The 22983-nt window shown below is 55.5% G+C and overlaps 1 protein-coding gene across 1 annotated transcript in view; it reads left to right on the top strand.

The window, feature by feature from the left end:
• LOC140406606 (ubiquitin carboxyl-terminal hydrolase 11-like) overlaps positions 1-22983 on the top strand; it is a gene marked incomplete at its 5' end in the record, with an annotated part of 95524 nt that overhangs the window by 66964 nt on the left and 5577 nt on the right. Inside the window, 6 exons of the mRNA XM_072494603.1 lie at positions 10239-10544; positions 12577-12647; positions 12938-13050; positions 14168-14317; positions 15751-15854; positions 21615-21703. Of these exons, the coding sequence (XP_072350704.1) occupies positions 10239-10544; positions 12577-12647; positions 12938-13050; positions 14168-14317; positions 15751-15854; positions 21615-21703 (833 nt within the window). The remainder of the gene's footprint in view (positions 1-10238; positions 10545-12576; positions 12648-12937; positions 13051-14167; positions 14318-15750; positions 15855-21614; positions 21704-22983) is intronic.

Genomic DNA, 22983 nt, shown 5'->3' with positions numbered 1-22983 from the left:
GTTACTGAGTGACAGTGAGAGGGACCTGGATTAACATCAGTACAGATAGTCAGTAACACAGGGCGCTGGGGGAGAGGGGTTACTGTGTGACAGTATGAGGGAGCTGGATTAACATCAGTAGAGATACAGTCAGTAACACTGGGTGCTGGGGGCGAGAGGTTACTGAGTGACAGTGTGAGGGAGCTGGATTAACATGAGTAGAGATACAGTCAGTAACACAGGGTGCTGAGGGAGAGGAGTTACTGTGTGACAGTGTGAGGGAGCTGGATTAACATCAGTAGAGATACAGTCAGTAACACTGGGTGCTGGGGGCGAGAGGTTACTGAGTGACAGTGTGAGGGAGCTGGATTAACATGAGTAGAGATACAGTCAGTAACACAGGGTGCTGAGGGAGAGGGGTTACTGAGTGACAATGTGAGGGAGCTGGGGGAGAGGGGTTAGTGAGTGACAGTGTGAGGGAGCTGGATTAACATCAGTAGAGATACAGTCAGTAACACGGTGCTGGGGGAGAGGAGTTACTGAGTGACAGTGTGAGGGAGCTGGATTAACATCAGTAGAGATACAGTCAGTAACATAGGGTGCTGGGGAGAGGGGTTACTGAGTGACAGTGTGAGGGAGCTGGATTAACATCAGTAGAGATACAGTTAGTAACACGGTGCTGGGGGAGAGGGGTTACTGAGTGACAGTGTGAGGGAGCTGGATTAACATCAGTAGAGATACAGTCAGTAACACGGTGCTGGGGTGGAGGGGTTACTGAGTGACAGTGCGAGGGAGCTGGATTAACATCAGTAGAGATACAGTCAGTAACACAAGGTGCTGGGGAGAGGGGTTACTGAGTGACAGTGTGAGGGAGCTGGATTAACATCAGTAGAGATACAGTCAGTAACACAGGGTGCTGGGGGAGAGGGGTTACTGAGTGACAGTGTGAGGGAGCTGGATTAACATCAGTAGAGATACAGTCAGTAACACAGGGTGCTGGGGAGAGGGGTTACTGAGTGACAGTGTGAGGGAGCTGGATTAACATCAGTAGAGATACAGTCAGTAACACGGTGCTGGGGGAGAGGGGTTACTGAGTGACAGTGTAAGGGAGCTGGGGGAGAGGGGTTACTGAGTGACAGTGAGGGAGCTGGATTAACATCAGTAGAGATACAGCCAGTAACACAGGGTGCTGGGGGAGAGGGGTTACTGAGTGACAGTGTGAGGGAGCTGGATTAACATCAGTAGAGATAAAGTCAGTAACACAGGGTGCTGGGGGAGAGGGGTTACTGAGTGACAGTGTGAGGGAGCTGGGGGAGAGTGGTTACTGAGTGACAGTGTGAGGGAGCTGAATTAACATCAGTAGAGATACAGTCAGTAACACAGGGCGCTGGGGGAGAGGGGTTACTGAGTGACAGTGTGAGGGAGCTGGATTAACATCAGTAGAGATACAGTCAGTAACACAGGGCGCTGGGGGAGAGGGGTTACTGAGTGACAGTGTGAGGGAGCTGGATTAACATCAGTAGAGATACAATCAGTAACACAGGGTGCTGTGGGAGAGGGGTTACAGAGTGACAGTGTGAGGGAGCTGGATTAACATCAGTAGAGATACAGTCAGTAACACTGGGTGCTGGGGGAGAGGGGTTACTGTGTGACAGTGTGAGGGAGCTGGATTAACATCAGTAGAGATACTGTCAGTAACACGGGGCTGGGGGAGAGGGATTACTGAGTGACAGTGTGAGGGAGCTGGGGGAGAGGGGTTACTGAGTGACAGTGTGAGGCAGCTGGATTAACATCAGTAGAGATACAGTCAGTAACACGGGGGGGCTGGGGGAGAGGGATTACTGAGTGACAGTGTGAGGGAGCTGGATTAAGATCAGTAGAGATACAGTCAGAAACACAGGGTGCTGGGGGAAAGGGGTTACTGAATGACAGTGAGAGGGAGCTGGATTAACATCAGTACAAATAGTCAGTAACACAGGGCGCTGGGGGAGAGGGGTTACTGAGTGACAGTGTGAAGGAGCTGGATTAACATCAGTAGAGATACAGTCAGTAACACAGGGTGCTGGGAGAGAGGGATTACTGAGTGACAGTGTGAGGGAGCTGGGGGAGATGGGTTACTGAGTGACAGTGAGAGGGAGCTGGATTAACATCAGTACAGATAGTCAGTAACACAGGGCGCTGGGGGAGAGGGATTACTGAGTGATGGGGTGGAGGGGTTACTGAGTGACAGCGTGAGGGAGCTGGATTAACATCAGTAGAGATACAGTCAGTAACACAGGGTGCTGTGGGAGAGGGGTTACTGAGTGACAGTGTGAGGAAGCTGGATTAACATCAGTAGAGACTGTCAGTAACACGGTGCTGAGGGAGAGGAGTTACTGAGTGACAGTGTGAGGGAGCTGGATTAACATCAGTAGAGATACAGTCAGTAACACAGGGTGCTGGGGGAGAGGGGTTACTGAGTGACAGTGTGAGGTAGCTGGATTAACATCAGTAGAGACAGTCAGTAACACAGGGTGCTGAGGGAGGGGAGTTACTGAGTGAAAGTGTGAGGGAGCTGGATTAACATCAGTAGAGATACAGTCAGTAACACAGGCTGCTGGGGGAGAGGGGTTACTGAGTGACAGTGTGAGGGAGCTGGGGGAGAGTGGTTACTGAGTGACAGTGTGAGGGAGCTGGATTAACATCAGTAGAGATACAGTCAGTAACACAGGGTGCTGGGGAAAGGGGTTACTGAGTGACAGTGTGGGGGAGCTGGATTTACATCAGTAGAGATACAGTCAGTAACACGGTGCTGGGGGAGAGGGGTTACTGAGTGAGGGGAGAGTGGTTACTGAGTGACAGTGTGAGGGAGCTGGATTAACATCAGTAGAGATACAATCAGTAACACAGGGTGCTGGGGGAGAGGGGTCACTGAGCGACAGTGTGAGGGAGCTGGATTAACATCCGTAGAGATACAATCAGTAACACAGGGTGCTGTGGGAGAGGGGTTACTGAGTGACAGTGTGAGGGAGCTGCGGGAGAGTGGTTACTGAGTGACAGTGAGAGGGAGCTGGATTAACATCAGTAGAGATACAGTCAGTAACACAGGGTGCTGGGGAGAGGGGTTAGTGAGTGACAGTGTGAGGGTGCTGGATTAACATCAGTAGAGATACAGTCAGTAACACAGGGTGCTGGGGGACAGGGGTTACTGAGTGACAGTGTTAGGGAGCTGGATTAACATCAGTAGAGATACAGTCAGTAACACAGGGTGCTGGGGGAGAGCGGTTACTGAGTGACAGTGTGAGGGAGCTGGATTAACATCAGTAGAGATACAGTCAGTAACACAGGGTGCTAGGGGAGAGGGATTACTGAGTGACAGTGTGAGGGAGCTGGGGGAGAGGGGTTACTGAGTGACAGTGAGAGGGAGCTGGATTAACATCAGTACATAGTCAGTAACACAGGGCGCTGGGGGAGAGGGGTTACTGAGTGACAGTGTGAGGGAGCTGGATTAACATCAGTAGAGATACAGTCAGTAACACAGTGTGCTGGGGGAGAGGGATTACTGAGTGACAGTGTGAGGGAGCTGGGGGAGAGGCGTTACTGAGTGACAGTGAGAGGGAGCTGGATTAAATCAGTACAGATAGTCAGTAACACAGGGCGCTGGGGGAGAGGGTTTACTGAGTGACAGTGTGAGGGAGCTGGATTAACATCAGTAGAGATACAGTCAGTAACACAGGGTGCTGGGTTGGAGGGGTTTCTGAGTGACAGTGTGAGGGAGCTGGATTAACATCAGTAGAGATACAGTCAGTAACACAGGGTGCTGCGGGGCGAGGGGTTACTGAGTGACAGTGTGAGGGAGCTGGATTAACATCAGTAGAGATACAGTCAGTAACACTGGGTGCTGGGGGTGAGTGGTTACTGAGTGACAGTGTGAGGGAGATGGATTAACATCAGTAGAGATACAGTCAGTAACACTGGGTGCTGGGGGCGAGGGGTTCCTGAGTGACAGTTTGAGGGAGCTGGATTAACATCAGGTGAGATACAGTCAGTAACACAGGGTGCTGGGGGAGAGGGGTTACTGAGTGACAGTGTGAGGGAGCTGGATTAACATCAGTAGAGATACAGTCAGTATCACAGGGTGCTGGGGGAGAGGGGTTACTGAGTGACAGTGTGAGGGAGATGGATTAACATCAGTAGAGATACAGTCAGTAACACTGGGTGCTGGGGGCGAGGGATTACTGAGTGACAGTGTGAGGGAGCTGGATTAACATCAGTAGAGATACAGTCAGTAACACAGGGTGCTGGGGGAGAGGGATTACTGAGTGACAGTGTGAGGGAGCTGGGGGAGAGGGGTTACTGAGTGACAGTGAGAGGGAGCTGGATTAACATCAGGACAGATAGTCAGTAACACAGGGCGCTGGGGGAGAGGGGTTACTGAGTGACAGTGTGAGGGAGCTGGATTAACATCAGTAGAGATACAGTCAGTAACACAGGGTGCTGAGGGAGAGGAGTTACTGAGTGACAGTGTGAGGGAGCTGGATTAACATCAGTAGAGATACAGTCAGTAACACAGGGTGCTGGGGGAGAGGGGTTACTGAGTGACAGTGTGAGGGAGCTGGATTAACATCAGTAGAGACAGTCAGTAACACAGGGTGCTGAGGGAGAGGAGTTACTGAGTGAAAGTGTGAGGGAGCTGGATTAACATCAGTAGAGATACAGTCAGTAACACAGGGTGCTGGGGGAGAGGGGTTACTGAGTGACAGTGTGAGGGAGCTGGGGGAGAGGGGTTACTGAGTGACAGTGTGAGGGAGCTGGATTAACATCAGTAGAGATACAGTCAGTAACACAGGGTGCTGGGGGAGAGGGGTTACCGAGTGACAGTGTGAGGGAGCTGGATTAACATCAGTAGAGATACAGTCAGTAACACGGTGCTTGGGTAGAGGGGTTACTGAGTGACAGTGTGAGGGAGCTGGATTAACATCAGTGGAGGTACAGTCAGTAACACAGGGTGCTGGGGGAGAGGGGTTACTGAGTGACAGTGTAAGGGAGCTGGGGGAGAGGAGTTACTGAGTGACAGTAAGGGAGCTGGATTAACATCAGTAGAGATACAGCCAGTAACACAGGGTGCTGGGGGAGAGGGGTTACTGAGTGACAGTTTGAGGGAGCTGGATTAACATCAGGAGAGATACAGTCAGTAACACAGGGTGCTGGGGGAGAGGGGTTACTGAGTGACAGTGTGAGGGAGCTGGATTAACATCAGTAGAGATACAGTCAGTAACACAGGGTGCTGGGGGAGAGGGATTACTGAGTGACAGTGTGAGGGAGCTGGGGGAGAGGGGTTACTGAGTGACAGTGTGAGGGAGCTGGATTAACAACAGTAGAGATACAGTCAGTAACACAGGGTGCTGGGGAGAGGGGTTACTGAGTGACAGTGAGAGGGAGCTGGATTAACATCAGTACAGATAGTCAGTAACACAGGGCGCTGGGGGAGAGGGGTTACTGATTGACAGAGCTGGATTAACATCAGTAGAGATACAGTCAGTAACACAGGGTGCTGGGGGAGATGGGTTACTGAGTGACAGTGTGAGGGAGCTGGATTAACATCAGTACAGATAGTCAGTAACACAGGGTGCTGAGGGAGAGGAGTTACTGAGTGAAAGTGTGAGGGAGCTGGATTAACATCAGTAGAGATACAGTCAGTAACACAGGGTGCTGGGGGAGAGGGGTTACTGAGTGACAGTATGAGGGAGCTGGATTAACATCAGTAGAGATACAGTCAGTAACACGGTGCTGGGGGAGAGGGGTTAGTGAGTGACAGTGTGAGGGAGCTGGATTAACATCAGTAGAGATACAGTCAGTAACACAAGGTGCTGGGGGAGAGCGGTTACTGAGTGACAGTGTAAGGGAGCTGGGGGAGAGGGGTTACTGAGTGACAGTGAGGGAGCTGGATTAACATCAGTAGAGATACAGCCAGTAACACAGGGTGCTGGGGGAGAGGGGTTACTGAGTGACAGTTTGAGGGAGCTGGATTAACATCAGGAGAGATACAGTCAGTAACACAGGGTGCGGGGGAAAGGGGTTACTGAGTGACAGTGTGAGGGAGCTGGATTTACATCAGTAGAGATACAGTCAGTAACACGGTGCTGGGGGAGAAGGGTTACTGAGTGACAGTGTGAGGAAGCTGGATTAACATCAGTAGAGACTGTCAGTAACACGGTGCTGAGGGAGAGGAGTTGCTGAGTGACAGTGTGAGGGAGCTGGATTAACATCAGTAGAGATACAGTCAGTAACACAGTGTGCTGGGGGAGAGGGGTTACTGAGGGACAGTGTGAGGGAGATGGATTAACATCAGTAGCGATACAGTCAGTAACACAGGGTGCTGTGGGAGTGGGGTTACTGAGTGACGGTGTGAGGGAGCTGGATTTACATCAGTAGAGATACAGTCAGTAACACAGGGTGCTGGGGAGTGGGGTGACTGAGTGACAGTGTGAGGGAGCTGGATTGACATCAGTAGAGATACAGTCAGTAACACAGGGTGCTGGGGGAGAGGCGTTACTGAGTGACAGTGTGAGGGAGCTGGATTAACATCAGTAGAGATACAGTCAGTAACACAGGGTGCTGGGGAGAGGGGTCACTGAGTGACTGTGAGGGGGCTGGATTAACATCAGTAGAGATACAGTCAGTAACGCAGGCTGCTGGGGGAGAGGGGTTACTGAGTGACCGTGTGTGGGAGCTGGATTAACATCATTAGAGATACAATCAGTAACACAGGGAGCTGGGGGAGAGGGGTTACTGAGTGACAGTGTGAGGGAGCTGGGGGATAGGGGTTACTGAGTGACGGTGAGAGGGAGCTGGATTAACATCAGTACAGATAGTCAGTAACACAGGGCGCTGGCGGAGAGGGTTTACTGAGTGACAGTGTGAGGGAGCTGGATTAACATCAGTAGAGATACAGTCACTAACACGGTGCTGGGGGAAAGGGGTTACTGAATGTCAGTGAGAGGGAGCTGGCTTAACATCAGTACAGATAGTCAGTAACACAGGGTGCTGGGAGAGAGGGATTACTGAGTGACAGTGTGAGGGAGCTGGGGGAGATGGGTTACTGAGTGACAGTGAGAGGGAGCTGGATTAACATCAGTAGAGATACAGTCAGTAACACAGGGTGCTCGGGTGGAGGGGTTACTGAGTGACAGTGTGAGGGAGCTGGATTAACATCAGTAGAGATACAGTCAGTAACACAGGGTGCTGGGGAGAGGGTTTACTGAGTGACAGTGTGAGGGAGCAGGATTAACATCAGTAGAGATACAGTCAGTAACACAGGGTGCTGGGGGAAAGGGGTTACTGAATGTCAGTGAGAGGGAGCTGGCTTAACATCAGTACAGATAGTCAGTAACACAGGGTGCTGGGGGAGAGGGGTTACTGAGTGACAGTGTGAGGGAGCTGGATTAACATCAGTAGAGATACAGTCAGTAACACAGGGTGCTGGGAGAGAGGGATTACTGAGTGACAGTGTGAGGGAGCTGGGGGAGATGGGTTACTGAGTGACAGTGAGAGGGAGCTGGATTAACATCAGTACAGATAGTCAGTAACACAGGGCGCTGGGGGAGAGGGGTTACTGAGTGACAGTGTGAGGGAGCTGGATTAACATCAGTAGAGATACAGTCAGTAACACAGGGTGCTGGGGAAAGGGGTTACTGAGTGACAGTGTGGGGGAGCTGGATTTACATCAGTAGAGATACAGTCAGTAACACGGTGCTGTGGGCGAGGGGTTACTGAGTGACAGTGTGAGGGAGCTGGGGGAGAGTGGTTACTGAGTGACAGTGAGAGGGAGCTGGATTAACATCAGTAGAGATACAGTCAGTAACACAGGGTGCTGGGGGAGAGGGGTTACTGAGTGACAGTGTGAGGGAGCTGGATTAACATCAGTAGAGATACAGTCAGTAACACAGGGTGCTGGGGGAGAGGGGTTACTGAGTGAGGGGAGAGTGCTTACTGAGTGACAGTGTGAAGGAGCTGGATTAACATCAGTAGAGATACAGTCAGTAACACAGGGTGCTGGGGGAGAGGGATTATTGAGTGACAGTGTGATGGAGCTGGATTAACATCAGGAGAGATACAGTCAATAACACAGGGCGCTGGGGGAGACGGGTTACAGAGTGTCAGTGTGAGGGAGCTGGATTAACATCAGTAGAGATACAGTCAGTAACACAGGGTGCTGGGGGAGAGGGGTTACTGAGTGACAGTGTGAGGGAGCTGGATTAACATCAGTGGAGATACAGTCAGTAACACAGGGTGCTGGGGTGGAGGGGTTACTGAGTGACAGTGTGAGGGAGCTGGATTAACATCAATAGAGATACAGTCAATAACACAGGGTGCTGGGGGAGAGGGGTTACTGAGTGACAGTGTGAGGGAGTTGGATGAACATCAGTAGAGATACAGTCAGTAACACAGGGTGCTGGGGGAGAAGGGTTACTGAGTGACAGTGTGAGGGAGTTGGATTAACATCAGTAGAGGTACAGTCAGTAACACAGGGTGCTGGGGGAGAGGGGTTAGTGAGTGACAGTGTGAGGGAGCTGGATTAACATCAGTAGAGATACAGTCAGTAACACGGTGCTGGGGGAGAGGGATGACTGAGTGACAGTGTGAGGGAGCTGGATTAACCTCAGTAGAGATACAGTCAGTAACACAGGGTGCTGGGGGAGAGGGATTACTGAGTGACTGTGAGGGAGCTGGATTAACATCAGTAGAGGTACAGTCAGTAACACAGGGTGCTGGGGGAGAGGGGTTAGTGAGTGACAGTGTGAGGGAGCTGGATTAACATCAGTAGAGATACAGTCAGTAACACAGGGTGCTGGGGGAGAAGGGTTACTGAGTGACAGTGTGAGGAAGCTGGATTTACATCAGTAGAGACTGTCAGTAACACGGTGCTGAGGGAGAGGAGTTACTGAGTGACAGTGTGAGGGAGCTGGATTAACATCAGTAGAGATACAGTCAGTAACACGGGGTGCTGGGGGAAAGGGGTCACTGAGTGACAGTGTGAGGGAGCTGGATTAACATCAGTACAGATACAGTCAGTAACACAGGGTGCTGGGGGAGAAGGGTTACTGAGTGACAGTGTGAGGAAGCTGGATTTACATCAGTAGAGACTGTCAGTAACACGGTGCTGAGGGAGAGGAGTTACTGAGTGACAATGTGAGGGAGCTGGGGGAGAGGGGTTACTGAGTGACAGTGTGAGGGAGCTGGATTAACATCAGTAGAGATACAGTCAGTAACACAGGGTGCTGGGGGAGAGGGGTTACTGAGTGACAGTGTGAGGGAGCTGGATTAACATCAGTAGAGATACAGTCAGTAACACAGGGTGCTGGGGGAGAGGGGTTAGTGAGTGACAGTGTGAGGGAGCTGGATTAACATCAGTAGGGATACAGTCAGTAACACAGGGTGCTGGGGGAGAGGGGTTACTGAGTGACAGTGTGAGGGTGCTGGGGGAGTGGGGATACCGAGTGACAATATGAGGGAGCTGGATTAACATCAGTAGAGATACAGTCAGTAACACAGGGTGCTGGGGGAGAGGGGTTACTGAGTGACAGTGTGAGGGATCTGGATTAACATCAGTAGAGATCCAGTCAGTAACACAGGGTGCTGGGGGTGAGGGATTACTGAGTGACAGTGTGAGGGAGCTGGATTAACATCAGTAGAGATACAGTCAGTAACACAGGGTGCTGGGGGTGAGGGATTACTGAGTGACAGTGTGAGGGAGCTGGATTAACATCAGTAGAGATACAGTCAGTAACACAGGGTGCTGGGGGTGAGGGATTACTGAGTGACAGTGTGAGGGAGCTGGATTAACATCAGTAGAGATACAGTCAGTAACACAGGCTGCTGGGGGAGGGGGTTACTGAGTGACAGTGTGAGGGAGCTGGATTAACATCAGTAGAGATACAGTCAGTAACACAGGGTGCTGGGGGAGAGGGGTTACTGAGTGACAGTTTGAGGGAGCTGGATTAACATCAGTAGAGATACAGTCAGTAACACAGGGTGCTGGGGGAGAGGGGTTACTGAGTGACAGTGTGAGGGAGCTGGATTAACATCAGTAGAGATACAGTCAGTAACACAGGGTGCTGGGGGAGAGGGGTTACTGAGTGACAGCGTGAGGGAGCTGGATTAACATCAGTAGAGATACAGTCAGTAACACAGGGTGCTGGGGGAGAGGGGTTAATGTGCGGGGTGATGAATACTTGCTAACCTTTGTCCCCCTCCCTGCCTGCCCATTCTCTGAACAGGTGATGAAGGGGTTAACTCGCCTCCTCCCACCGCGGTCCGTGACCCCGATGTGACACCTGAGCCTGAAGATAGTGAACCTGAGGCTGGTGTGGGGAGTGCGGAACAGGCCCCGAGCCCGGAACCGAGTGGGGGGCGGTTAGAACCAGACGGGGCCAGCGAAGGTGGCAGCCCATCACCAGAGAAGAGGCCGGTGAAGAAGCGTAAAGCACGGGGGTCCCGGAGACCCCTGTTCACTTTCCAGAATGTCAATGCCAATGGGGTGACGGAGCGAGGAGGCCAAGAATGCGGAAAACTCAACTTCAACCGTGAGTGCCGTCAGCTGTGTGCTCCTTTCAGGCTGCCGTCCTTCACCGGTCTGCTCGACATCTGACTCCAGACCCACACTAATGTGCTTGACTCTTAACTGCTTCCTCATGGGGAATCAGAGTTGGCCAATAAATGATGTGGCACTCCCTCAGTACTGACCCTCTGACAGTGCGGCACTCCCTCAGTACTGACCCTCTGACAGTGCGGCACTCCCTCAGTACTGACCCCATGACAGTGCGGCACTCCCTCAGTACAGACCCTCTGACAGTGCGGCACTCCCTCAGTACAGACCCTCTGACAGTGCGGCACTCCCTCAGTACTGACCCTCTGACAGTGCGGCACTCCCTCAGTACTGACCCCCTGACAGTGCGGCACTCCCTCAGTACTGACCCCATGACAGTGCGGCACTCCCTCAGTACAGACCCTCTGACAGTGCGGCACTCCCTCAGTACTGACCCCCTGACAGTGCAGCACTCCCTCAGTACTGACCCCCTGACAGTGCGGCACTCCCTCAGTACTGACCCCCTGACAGTGCGGCACTCCCTCAGTACTGACCCCCTGACAGTGCGGCACTCCCTCAGTACAGACCCTCTGACAGTGCGGCACTCCCTCAGTACTGACCCTCTGACAGTGCGGAGCTCCCTCAGTACTGACCCTCTGACAGTGCGGCACTCCCTCAGCACTGACCCTCTGATAGTGCGGCACTCCCTCAGCACTGACCCTCTGACAGTGCGGCACTCCCTCAGTACTGACCCTCTGACAGTGCGGCACTCCCTCAGTACTGACCCTCTGACAGTGCGGCACTCCCTCAGTACTGACCCTCTGACAGTGCGACACTCAGTACTGACCGTCTGACAGTGCGGCACTCCCTCAGTACTGACCCTCTGACAGTGCAGCACTCCCTCAGTACTGACCCTCTGACAGTGTGGCACTCCCTCAGTACTGACCCTCTGACAGCGCGGCACTCCCTCAGCACTGACCCTCTGACAGTGCGGCACTCCCTCAGTACTGACCCTCTGACAGTGCAGCATTCCCTCAGCACTGACCCTCTGACAGTGCAGCACTCCCTCAGCACTGACCCTCTGACAGTGCGGCACTCCCTCAGCACTGACCCTCTGACAGTGCAGCACTCCCTCAGCACTGACCCTCTGACAGTGCGGCACTCCCTCAGTACTGACCCTCTGACAGTGCAGCACTCCCTCAGCACTGACCCTCTGACAGTGCGGCACTCCCTCAGTCCTGACCCTCTGACAGTGCGGCACTCCCTCAGTACTGACCCTCTGACAGTGCTGCACTCCCTCAGCACTGACCCTCTGACAGTGCGGCACTCCCTCAGTACTGACCCTCTGACAGTGCAGCACTCCCTCAGTACTGACCCTCTGACAGTGCGGCACTCCCTCAGTACTGACCCTCTGACAGTGCGGCACTCCCTCAGTACTGACCCTCTGACAGTGCGGCACTCCCTCAGTACTGACCCTCTGACAATGCGGCGCTCCCTCAGCACTGACCCCATGACAGTGCGACACTCCCTCAGTACTGACCCTCTGACAGTGCGGCACTCCCTCAGTACTGACCCTCTGACAGTGCGGCACTCCCTCAGTACTGACCCTCTGACAGTGCGGCACTCCCTCAGTACTGACCCTCTGACAATGCGGCGCTCCCTCAGCACTGACCCTCTGACAGTGCGGCACTCCCTCAGTACTGACCCTCTGACAGTGCGGCACTTCCTCAGTACTGACCCTCTGACAGTGCGGCACTCCCTCAGTACTGACCCTCTGACAGTGCAGCACTCCCTCAGTACTGACCCTCTGACAGTGCGGCACTCCCTCAGTACTGACCCTCTGACAGTGCGGCACTGCCTCAGTACTGACCCTCTGACAGTGCAGCACTCCCTCAGTACTGACCCTCTGACAGTGCGGCACTCCCTCAGTACTGACCCTCTGACAGTGCAGCACTCCCTCAGTACTGACTCTGTCTTGAGCTGTTGATGCTGAAATCCTCCATCAGTCTAACGGTAAATTCTTGTTTCAGCCCAGCTTTACATCGCTCTCGACTGGGACAGTGACATGAAGAAACGGTACTACAATGAGATCGAAGCTGAGGTACACTGCCCCATGAACCCTTCCTTTACCGATCTACCTGTGCTCTGTTTTGTGGCCTCTGCTCCCCCACTCTTGCCCGCGCTGCAGCTGGGGAGGGCGTCACTGCTGGGTCTGTACAGCTGTCCAGTGAACTGACTCCACTTGAGGCAGGATTGAATGATCAGGGGGATGGGGGTAGGGATTTGCTCTGTGCTCGAGGTTGGAGGGGAGCTGGGGGTATTTTGTGGGGATGGAACTCTGATGTGATGCGGGTGATAAATTTGTGACATATTTCTGTTACTCAAATCCAGAAATACGTGAAAGATCGGAGCATGGGGGTGATGCCCAGGAAAGCCATGGTGACACTGAAGGAGTGCATTGACCTGTTCACCACCAAGGAGACACTGGAAGACGAAAATCCCTGGTACGGATCCGGGAAACATAACTCCAAGGCGCCCTCCTTCGCGCACCCCCCCCCACTCCCTTGCACCCACAGCCCACTCCCAGGCACACACACACCCCACCCTCACTCCCTCAAAGTGCACCCCCCCACTCCTTCAGGTGTAACACCCTCGCGCGCGCACGTGAGCACGCACCCCCCCCCCCCACTCCCTCGCATGCACCACCCCACTCTCACTCCCTCAGGCACCCCCCCCCCACTCCTTCACGTGTAACCCCCACTCCCTCGCGCACACACCCCGCACCCCCACTCCCTCAGGCACACCCCCCCACTCCTTCACGTGTAACCCCCACTCCCTCGCGCACACACACCCCATTCCCTCGCACGCGCACCCCCCACTCACTCTCTCAGGCACCCCCCCACCCCCACTCCTTCAGGTGTAACCCCCACTCCCTCGCGCGCACACACCCCACTCCCTCGCACGCGCACCCCACTCTCACTCTCTCAGGCACCCCCCCCCCCCCCCCACTCCTTCAGGTGTAACCCCCACTCCCTCGCGCGCACACCCCACTCCCTCTTGCGCGCGCACGCACCCCCGCCCCCCCCCCCCCACTCCCTCGCGCACGCACCCCCCCCCACTCCCTCGCACGCACCACCCCCACTCTCACTCCCTCAGGCACCCCCCCCCCCCACTCCTTCACGTGTAACCCCCACTCCCTCGCGCGCGCACGCACCCCCGCCGACCCCCCCCCCCCCCCCCCCCACTCCCTCGCACGCTCCACCCCACTCTCACTCCCTCAGGCACACACAGCCCCACTCCTGCATGTGTAACCCCCACTCCCTGGCGCACGCACCCCGCCCCCCCCCCCACTCCCTCACATGCACCACCCCACTCTCACTCCCTCGCGCGCACCCCCCCACTCCTTCATGTGTAACCCCCACTCCCTCGCGCACGCACCCCACTCCCCCCCCCACTCCCTCGCACGCTCCACCCCACTCTCACTCCCTCGCGCACACACCCCACTCCCTCAGGCACCCCCCCCCCCACTCCATAGCGCACCCCCCCCCCCCCCCCCCTTTGTGCGCCTCCCTCACTCGGTCAGTCGCTTTTTTCTCTGACTCTGCTTTCTGTCTCCTGCAGGTACTGCCCAGCCTGTCAGGAACACCAGCTGGCCACAAAGAAGTTTGACTTGTGGTCGCTGCCCGAGGTTCTAATCATTCACCTCAAACGTTTCTCATACACGCGGCTCTGGAAGGAGAAACTGGACACCGTGGTGGAATTTCCCTTAAAGTGAGTGGTTCTGCCCTCACACAACTCGCTCTGTGAAAACCATTGCTGTTCCTCTCTCTGGATTTCACCAACCCCATGACATCCTGAAGCCAATCTCTGCTTTTGAAGTGTGGTCACTGCTGTAACGGAGGAAATACTGGCAGCAAATTTGTGCACAGCAAGCTCCCACTGACGACAGCTTGATAATGACCCAGATCATGGGTTTAGCGATGCTGGTCGCCTTCCAGTAGTACAGCTGGGACCTTCCACATCCACCTGAACTCTCCGGAACTTTCTATTTGTGTTTGGTGGCATCCTTAAATGAGCGACGCTGCCATGGAGTTGGGCTGCAGGGGTTGGGGAGATTTCTTTGCTTTTATTTTATCTGTGTGTGAGCAGGCCCAGAAACAGGCAATCAGAATTCAGCCTGCTGGGCCGCACGGTGGAGCAGTGGGTTAGCACTGCTGCCTCACGGCGCCGGGGTCCCAGGTTCGATTCCGGCTCTGGGTCACTGTCCGTGTGGAGTTTGCACATTCCCCCCGTGTCTGCGTGGGTTTCACCCCCACAACCCAAAAGATGTGCAGGGCAGGTGGATTGGCCGCGCTAACTTGCCCCTTAATTTGAAAAAAAAATAATTGGGTATCTAAATTTTAAAAAAACGAAGTCAGCCTGCTTGGAGTGTAGAGGCGGAGTCTGCCCCGGGTTGTACAGGGAGTGGGGTTGTAGACTGTCTTCTGAAGAGAGCGTGTTTGGCGGTCAGGGGTGTCCCTGATTTTGAAACCACTGAGCACAGCCCCCTGGGGGGTTTTGAGGAAGGGTTAGAGGATCACGGGGCTACGAATCCTGACAAAATCCCGCATCTCAGGATGGCTGTGATGAAACTTCCAAGTGAATTGCAGAGAGCTGTGGCACACTTGGTTCATTTTGAGATGGAGGAGTAATTGATCGCTCCGGGTCTAGGTGCAGAAGAGAACAGTTGGGTGGAATTTGGAGTAAAGGGGAGACTTCGATTTACGACTGTTAAATCTGGAAGAACAATGTTATGACGTTGACAGTGCCTACTTTACCTAATCGTTTACAGCCATAGCACATTCTGCTGTTTGCTATTCCTCAAGGGTGTGCCCGTCACTGCCTAGACCAACATTTATCGCCCATCCCTAAACGCCCCTTGAGAAGGTGGTGGGTGAGCCGCCTTCTTGAACCCGCTGCAGTCCCGTGTGGTGTTAGGGAGGGAGTTCTGGGATTTGGACCCAGCGACAGTGAAGGAACGGCCGATATATTTCTCAGTCTTAGAAGTTTAAAGTTGTTGTCCTACGTGTCTCGGTGGGTGTTTGAGCTTCGCTGTTTCAGATGTTAGCTGTTTTACGGGGAGCGTAATGCGGGGGATTGGATGGAAGGCCCAGGGCCCCAGGTAACCCAGACACTAACGTTGGATGACTGTTTTCACTCCACAGGGACCTGGACCTCTCCCAGTTCCTCATCAACCACAAGGCTAAAAACTCCAAATATGACCTCATTGCCGTCTCCAACCACTACGGGGGCCTCCGCGATGGTCATTGTAAGTATTAGCGCACCACGTGAACAGGAGGAGGCCCATTCAGTCCCCCCCTGCCTGTTACACAGGAACAGGAGGGGGCCCATTCAGCCCCTCTCCAGCCTGTTACACAGGAACAGGTGGAGGCCCATTCAGCCCCTCTCCAGCCTGTTACACAGGAACAGGTGGAGGCCCATTCAGCCCCTCTCCAGCCTGTTACACAGGAACAGGAGGCCATTCAGCCCCTCTCCAGCCTGTTACACAGGAACAGGAGGAGGCCCATTCAGCCCCTTCTCCAGCCTGTTACACAGGAACAGGAGGCCCATTCAGTCCCCCCCCTGCCTGTTACACAGGAACAGGAGGCCATTCAGCCCCTCTCCCACCTGTTACACAGGAACAGAAGGAGGCACATTCAGCCCCTCTCCAGCCTGTTACACAGGAACAGGAGGAGGCCCATTCAGCCCCTCGCCAGCCTGTTACACAGGAACAGGAGGGGGCCCATTCAGCTCCTCTCCAGCCTGTTACACGAACAGGAGGAGACCATTCAGCCCCTCTCCAGCCTGTTGCACAGGAACAGGTGGAGGCCCATTCAGCCCCTCTCCAGCCTGTTACACAGGAACAGGTGGAGGCCCATTCAGCCCCTCTCCAGCCTGTTACACAGGAGCAGGAGGAGGCACATTCAGCCCCTCTCCAGCCTGTTACACAGGAACAGGTGGAGGCCCATTCAGCCCCCCTCCAGCCTGTTACACAGGAACAGGAGGAGGCCCATTCAGCCCCTCACCAGCCTGTTACACAGGAACAGGAGGAGGCACATTCAGCCCCTCTCCATCCTGTTACACAGGAACAGGGGGAGGCCCATTCAGCCCCTCTCCATCCTGTTACACAGGAACAGGTGGAGGCCCATTCAGCCCCTCTCCAGCCTGTTACACAGGAACAGGAGGAGGCCCATTCAGCCCCTCACCAGCCTGTTACACAGGAACAGGAGGAGGCACATTCAGCCCCTCTCCATCCTGTTACACAGGAACAGGTGGAGGCCCATTCAGCCCCTCTCCAGCCTGTTACACAGGAACAGGAGGAGGCCCATTCAGCCCCTTTCCAGCCTGTTACACAGGAACAGGAGGAGGCCCATTCAGCCCCTCTCCAGCCTGTTACACAGGAACAGGAGGAGGCCCATTCAGCCCCCCTCCAGCCTGTTACACAGGAACAGGGGGAGGCCCATTCAGCCCCTCTCCAGCCTGTTACACAGGAACAGGTGGAGGCCCATTCAGCCCCTCTCCAGCCTGTTACACAGGAACAGGTGGAGGCCCATTCAGCCCCTCTCCAGCCTGTTACACAGGAACAGGTGGAGGCCCATTCAGCCCCTCTCCAGCCTGTTACACAGGAACAGGTGGAGGCCCATTCAGCCCCTCTCCAGCCTGTTACACAGGAACAGGAGGCCATTCAGCCCCTCTCCAGCCTGTTACACAGGAACAGGAGGAGGCCCATTCAGCCCCTCTCCAGCCTGTTACACAGGAACAGGAGGAGGCCCATTCAGCCCCTCTCCAGCCTGTTACACAGGAACAGGTGGAGGCCCATTCAGCCCCCCTCCAGCCTGTTACACAGGAACAGGAGGCCATTCAGCCCCTCTCCAGCCTGTTACACAGGAACAGGAGGAGGCCCATTCAGCCCCTTCTCCAGCCTGTTACACAGGAACAGGAGGCCCATTCAGTCCCCCCCCTGCCTGTTACACAGGAACAGGAGGCCATTCAGCCCCTCTCCCACCTGTTACACAGGAACAGAAGGAGGCACATTCAGCCCCTCTCCAGCCTGTTACACAGGAACAGGAGGAGGCCCATTCAGCCCCTCGCCAGCCTGTTACACAGGAACAGGAGGGGGCCCATTCAGCTCCTCTCCAGCCTGTTACACAGGAACAGGAGGAGACCATTCAGCCCCTCTCCAGCCTGTTGCACAGGAACAGGTGGAGGCCCATTCAGCCCCTCTCCAGCCTGTTACACAGGAACAGGTGGAGGCCCATTCAGCCCCCCTCCAGCCTGTTACACAGGAACAGGAGGAGGCCCATTCAGCCCCTCACCAGTCTGTTACACAGGAACAGGAGGAGGCACATTCAGCCCCTCTCCATCCTGTTACACAGGAACAGGAGGAGCCCATTCAGCCCCTCTCCAGCCTGGTAAACAGGAACAGGAGGAGGCCCATTCAGCCCCTCTCCAGCCTGTTACACAGGAACAGGAGGCCCATTCAGCCCCTCTCCAGCCTGTAACACAGGAACAGGAGGAGGCACATTCAGCCCCTCTCCAGCCTGTTACACAGGAACAGAAGGAGGCCCATTCAGCCCCTCTCCAGCCTGTTACACAGGAACAGGAGGAACCCATTCAGCCCCTCTCCAGTCCGTTACACAGGAAGAGGAGGAGGCCCATTCAGCCCCTCTCCAGCCTGTTACACAGCAACAGGAGGAGGCCCATTCAGTCCCTCACCAGCCTGTTACACAGGATCAGGAGGAGTCCCATTCAGCCCCTCTCCAGCCTTTTACACAGGAACAGGTGGAGGCCCATTCAGCCCCCCTCCAGCCTGTTACACAGGAACAGGAGGCCATTCAGCCCCTCTCCCAACTGTTACACGGGAACAGAAGGAGGCACATTCAGCCCCTCTCCAGCCTGTTACACAGGAACAGGGGGAGGCCCATTCAGCCCCTCTCCAGCCTGTTACACAGGAACAGGTGGAGGCCCATTCAGCCCCTCTCCAGCCTGTTACCCAGGAACAGGAGGGGGCCCATTCAGCCCCTCTCCAGCCTGTTACACAGGAACAGGAGGAGGCCCATTCAGCCCCTCTCCAGCCTGTTACACAGGAACAGGAGGGGGCCCATTCAGCCCCTCTCCAGCCTGTTACACAGGAACAGGGGGAGGCCCATTCAGCCCCTCTCCAGCCTGTTACACAGGAACAGGAGGAGGCCCATTCAGCCCCTCTCCAGCCTGTTACACAGGAACAGGAGGCCATTCAGCCCCTCTCCAGCCTGTTACACAGGAACAGCAGAAGGCCCATTCAGCCCCTCTCCAGCCTGTTACTCAGGAACAGGAGGCCCATTCAGCCCCTCTCCAGCCTGTTACACAGGAAAACAGGAGGAGGCCCATTCAGCCCCTCTCCAGCCTGTTACACAGGAACAGGAGGAACCCATTCAGCCCCTCTCCAGTCTGTTACACAGGAAGAGGAGGAGGCCCATTCATCCCCTCTCCAGCCTGTTACACAGGAACAGGAGGAGGCCCATCAGCCCCTCACAAGCCTGTAACACAGGAACAGGAGGAGGCCCATTCAGCCCCTCTCCAGCCTGTTACACAGGATCAGGAGGAGGCCCATTCAGCCCCTCTCCAGCCTGTTACACAGGAACAGGAGGAGGCCCATTCAGCCCCTCACCAGCCTGTAACACAGGAACAGGAGGAGGCACATTCAGCCCCTCTCCAGCCTGTTACACAGGAACAGGAGGAGGCCCATTCAGCCCCTCTCCAGCCTGTTACACAGGAACAGGAGGAGGCCCATTCAGCCCCCCTCCAGCCTGTTACACAGGAACAGGAGGAGGCCCATTCAGCCCCTCTCCATCCTGTTACACAGGAACAGGAGGAGGCCCATTCAGCCCCTCTCCAGCCTGTTACACAGGAACAGGAGGAGGCCCATTCAGCCCCTCTCCAGCCTGTTACACAGGAACAGGAGGAGGCCCATTCAGCCCCTCTCCATCCTGTTACACAGGAACAGGGGGAGGCACATTCAGCCCCTCTCCAGCCTGTTACACAGGAACAGGAGGAAGCCCATTCAGCCCCTCTCCAGCCTGTTACACAGGAACTGGAGGAGGCCCATTCAGCCCCTCTCCAGCCTGTTACAGAGGAACAGGAGGAGGCCCATTCAGCCCCTCTCCAGCCTGTTACGCAGGAACAGGAGGATGCCCATTCAGCCCCTCTCCAGCCTGTTACACAGGAACAGGGGTAGGCCATTCAGCCCCTCTCCAGCCTGTTACACAGGAACAGGAGGAGGCCCATTCAGCCCCTCTCCAGCCTGTTACACAGGAACAGGAGGAGGCCCATTCAGCCCCTCTCCAGCCTGTTACACAGGAACAGGAGGAGGCCCATTCAGCCCCTCTCCAGCCTGTTACACAGGAACAGGAGGAGGCCCATTCAGCCCCTCTCCAGCCTGTTACACAGGAAAACAGGAGGAGGCCCATTCAGCCCCTCTCCAGCCTGTTACACAGGAACAGGAGGAGCCCCATTCAGCCCCTCTCCAGCCTGTTACACAGGAACAGGAGGAACCCATTCAGCCCCTCTCCAGCCTGTTACACAGGAACAGGAGGAGGCCCATTCAGCCCCTCTCCAGCCTGTTACACAGGATCAGGAGGAGGCCCATTCAGCCCCTCTCCAGCCTGTTACACAGGAACAGGAGGAGGCCCATTCAGCCCCTCTCCAGCCTGTTACACAGGAACAGGAGGAGGGCCATTCAGCCCCTCTCCAGCCTGTTACACAGGATCAGGAGGAGGCCCATTCAGCCCCTCTCCAGCCTGTTACACAGGAACAGGTGGAGGCCCATTCAGCCCCCCTCCAGCCTGTTACACAGGAACAGGAGGCCATTCAGCCCCTCTCCAGCCTGTTACACAGGAACAGGAGGAGGCCCATTCAGCCCCTCTCCAGCCTGTTACACAGGAAAACAGGAGGAGGCCCATTCAGCCCCTTACCAGCCTGTTACACAGGAAAACAGGAGGAGGCCCATTCAGCCCCTCTCCAGCCTGTTACACAGGAACAGGAGGAGGCCCATTCAGCCCCTCTCCAGCCTGTTACACAGGAACAGGAGGAGGCCCATTCAGCCCCTCTCCAGCCTGTTACACAGGAACAGGAGGAGGCCCATTCAGCCCCTCACCAGCCTGTTACACAGGAACAGGAGGAGGCACATTCAGCCCCTCTCCAGCCTGTTACACAGGAACAGGAGGAGGCCCATTCAGCCCCTCACCAGCCTGTTACACAGGAACAGGAGGAGGCACATTCAGCCCCTCTCCAGCCTGTTACACAGGAACAGGAGGAACCCATTCAGACCCTCTCCAGCCTGTTACACAGGAACAGGAGGAGGCCCATTCAGCCCCTCTGCAGCCTGCTACACAGGAACAGGAGGAGGCCCATTCAGCCCCTCTCCAGCCTGCTACACAGGAACCGGAGGAGGCCCATTCAGCCCCTCTCCAGCCTGTTACACAGGAACAGGTGGAGGCCCATTCAGCCCCTCTCCAGCCTGTTACACAGGAACAGGTGGAGGCCCATTCAGCCCCTCTCCAGCCTGTTACACAGGAACAGGAGGAGGCCCATTCAGCCCCTCTCCAGCCTGTTACACAGGAACAGGAGGAGGCTCATTCAGCCCCTCTCCAGCCTGTTACACAGGAACAGGAGGAGGCCCATTCAGCTCCTCTCCAGCCTGTTACACAGGAACAGGAGGAACCCATTCAGCCCCTCTCCAGCCTGTTACACAGGAACAGGAGGAGGCCCATTCAGCCCCTCTCCAGCCTGTTACACAGGAACAGGAGGAACCCATTCAGCCTCTCTCCAGCCTGTTACACAGGAACAGGAGGAGACCCATTGACTGGGACAGGGTTTTGGGTGGTTAGGAGACTGGGACCTCGGTGTGGACTCGGTGAAGAGGGTGCGCTAATCTGCCTGTCAGTATCCAGTCCATGTGGGAAGGGTCCCCAAGCGAGGGGAGGGGAAGAGGGAATGTTGCTGTGGGGAGCGACAGATGAGAGCGTTAACACTTGCTGTCTGCTAACAGACACAACGATCGCCAGGAACAAGGACGACGGTCAGTGGTATTACTTTGACGATAGCAAAGTGACATTTGCCTCAATGGACCACGTGGTGGTGAGTGAGAGACTGTTAGTGTCCGACCTCAGCTCTGTCTTCCTCAACCTCCTCCAAACCCTACACCCCTCCCTATCTCTGTAACCTCCTCCAGCCCCTACACCCTCCCTATCTCTGTAACCTCCTCCAGCCCCTACACCCTCCCTATCTCTGTAATCTCCTCCAGCCCCTACACCCTCCCTATCTCTGTAATCTCCTCCAATCCCTACACCCCTCCCTATCTCTGTAACCTCCTCCAGCCCCTATACCCCTCCCTATCTCTGTAATCTCCTCCAACCCCTACACCCTCCCTATCTCTGTAATCTCCTCCAACCCCGGCACCCTCCCTATCTCTGTCACCTCCTCCAGCCGCTACACCCCTCCCGATCTCTGTAACCACCTCCAGCCCCGACACCCTCCCTATCTCTGTCACCTCCTCCAATCCCTACACCCCTCCCTATCTCTGAAACCTCCTCCAGCACCTACACCCCTCCCTATCTCTGTGACCTCCTCCAGCCTCTACACCCCTCCCTAGCTCTGTAATCTCCTCCAGCCCCTACACCCCTCCCTATCTCTGTAACCTCCTCCAATCCCTACACCCCTCCCTATATCTGTAACCTCCTCCAGCCCCTATACCCCTCCCTATCTCTGTAATCTCCTCCAACCCCGGCACCACTCCCTATCTCTGTAACCTCCTCCAGCCCCTACACCCTCCCTATCTCTGTCACCTCCTCCAGCCGCTACACCCCTCCCGATCTCTGTAACCACCTCCAGCCCCGACACACTCCCTATCTCTGTCACCTCCTCCAATCCCTACACCCCTCCCTATATCTGTAACCTCCTCCAGCCCCTATACCCCTCCCTATCTCTGTAATCTCCTCCAACCCCGGCACCACTCCCTATCTCTGTAACCTCCTCCAGCCCCTACACCCTCCCTATCTCTGTCACCTCCTCCAGCCGCTACACCCCTCCCGATCTCTGTAACCACCTCCAGCCCCGACACCCTCCCTATCTCTGTCACCTCCTCCAATCCCTACACCCCTCCCTATCTCTGAAACCTCCTCCAGCACCTACACCCCTCCCTATCTCTGTGACCTCCTCCAGCCTCTACACCCCTCCCTAGCTCTGTAATCTCCTCCAGCCCCTACACCCCTCCCTATCTCTGTAACCTCCTCCAATCCCTACACCCCTCCCTATATCTGTAACCTCCTCCAGCCCCTATACCCCTCCCTATCTCTGTAATCTCCTCCAACCCCGGCACCACTCCCTATCTCTGTAACCTCCTCCAGCCCCTACACCCT

Source organism: Scyliorhinus torazame, unplaced genomic scaffold (genome assembly GCF_047496885.1).
Source record: "Scyliorhinus torazame isolate Kashiwa2021f unplaced genomic scaffold, sScyTor2.1 scaffold_707, whole genome shotgun sequence".
NCBI lineage: Eukaryota > Metazoa > Chordata > Chondrichthyes > Carcharhiniformes > Scyliorhinidae > Scyliorhinus > Scyliorhinus torazame.
The sequence above is the reverse complement of the archived record's forward strand: the minus strand, read 5'-3'. Positions and strand labels throughout refer to the sequence as shown.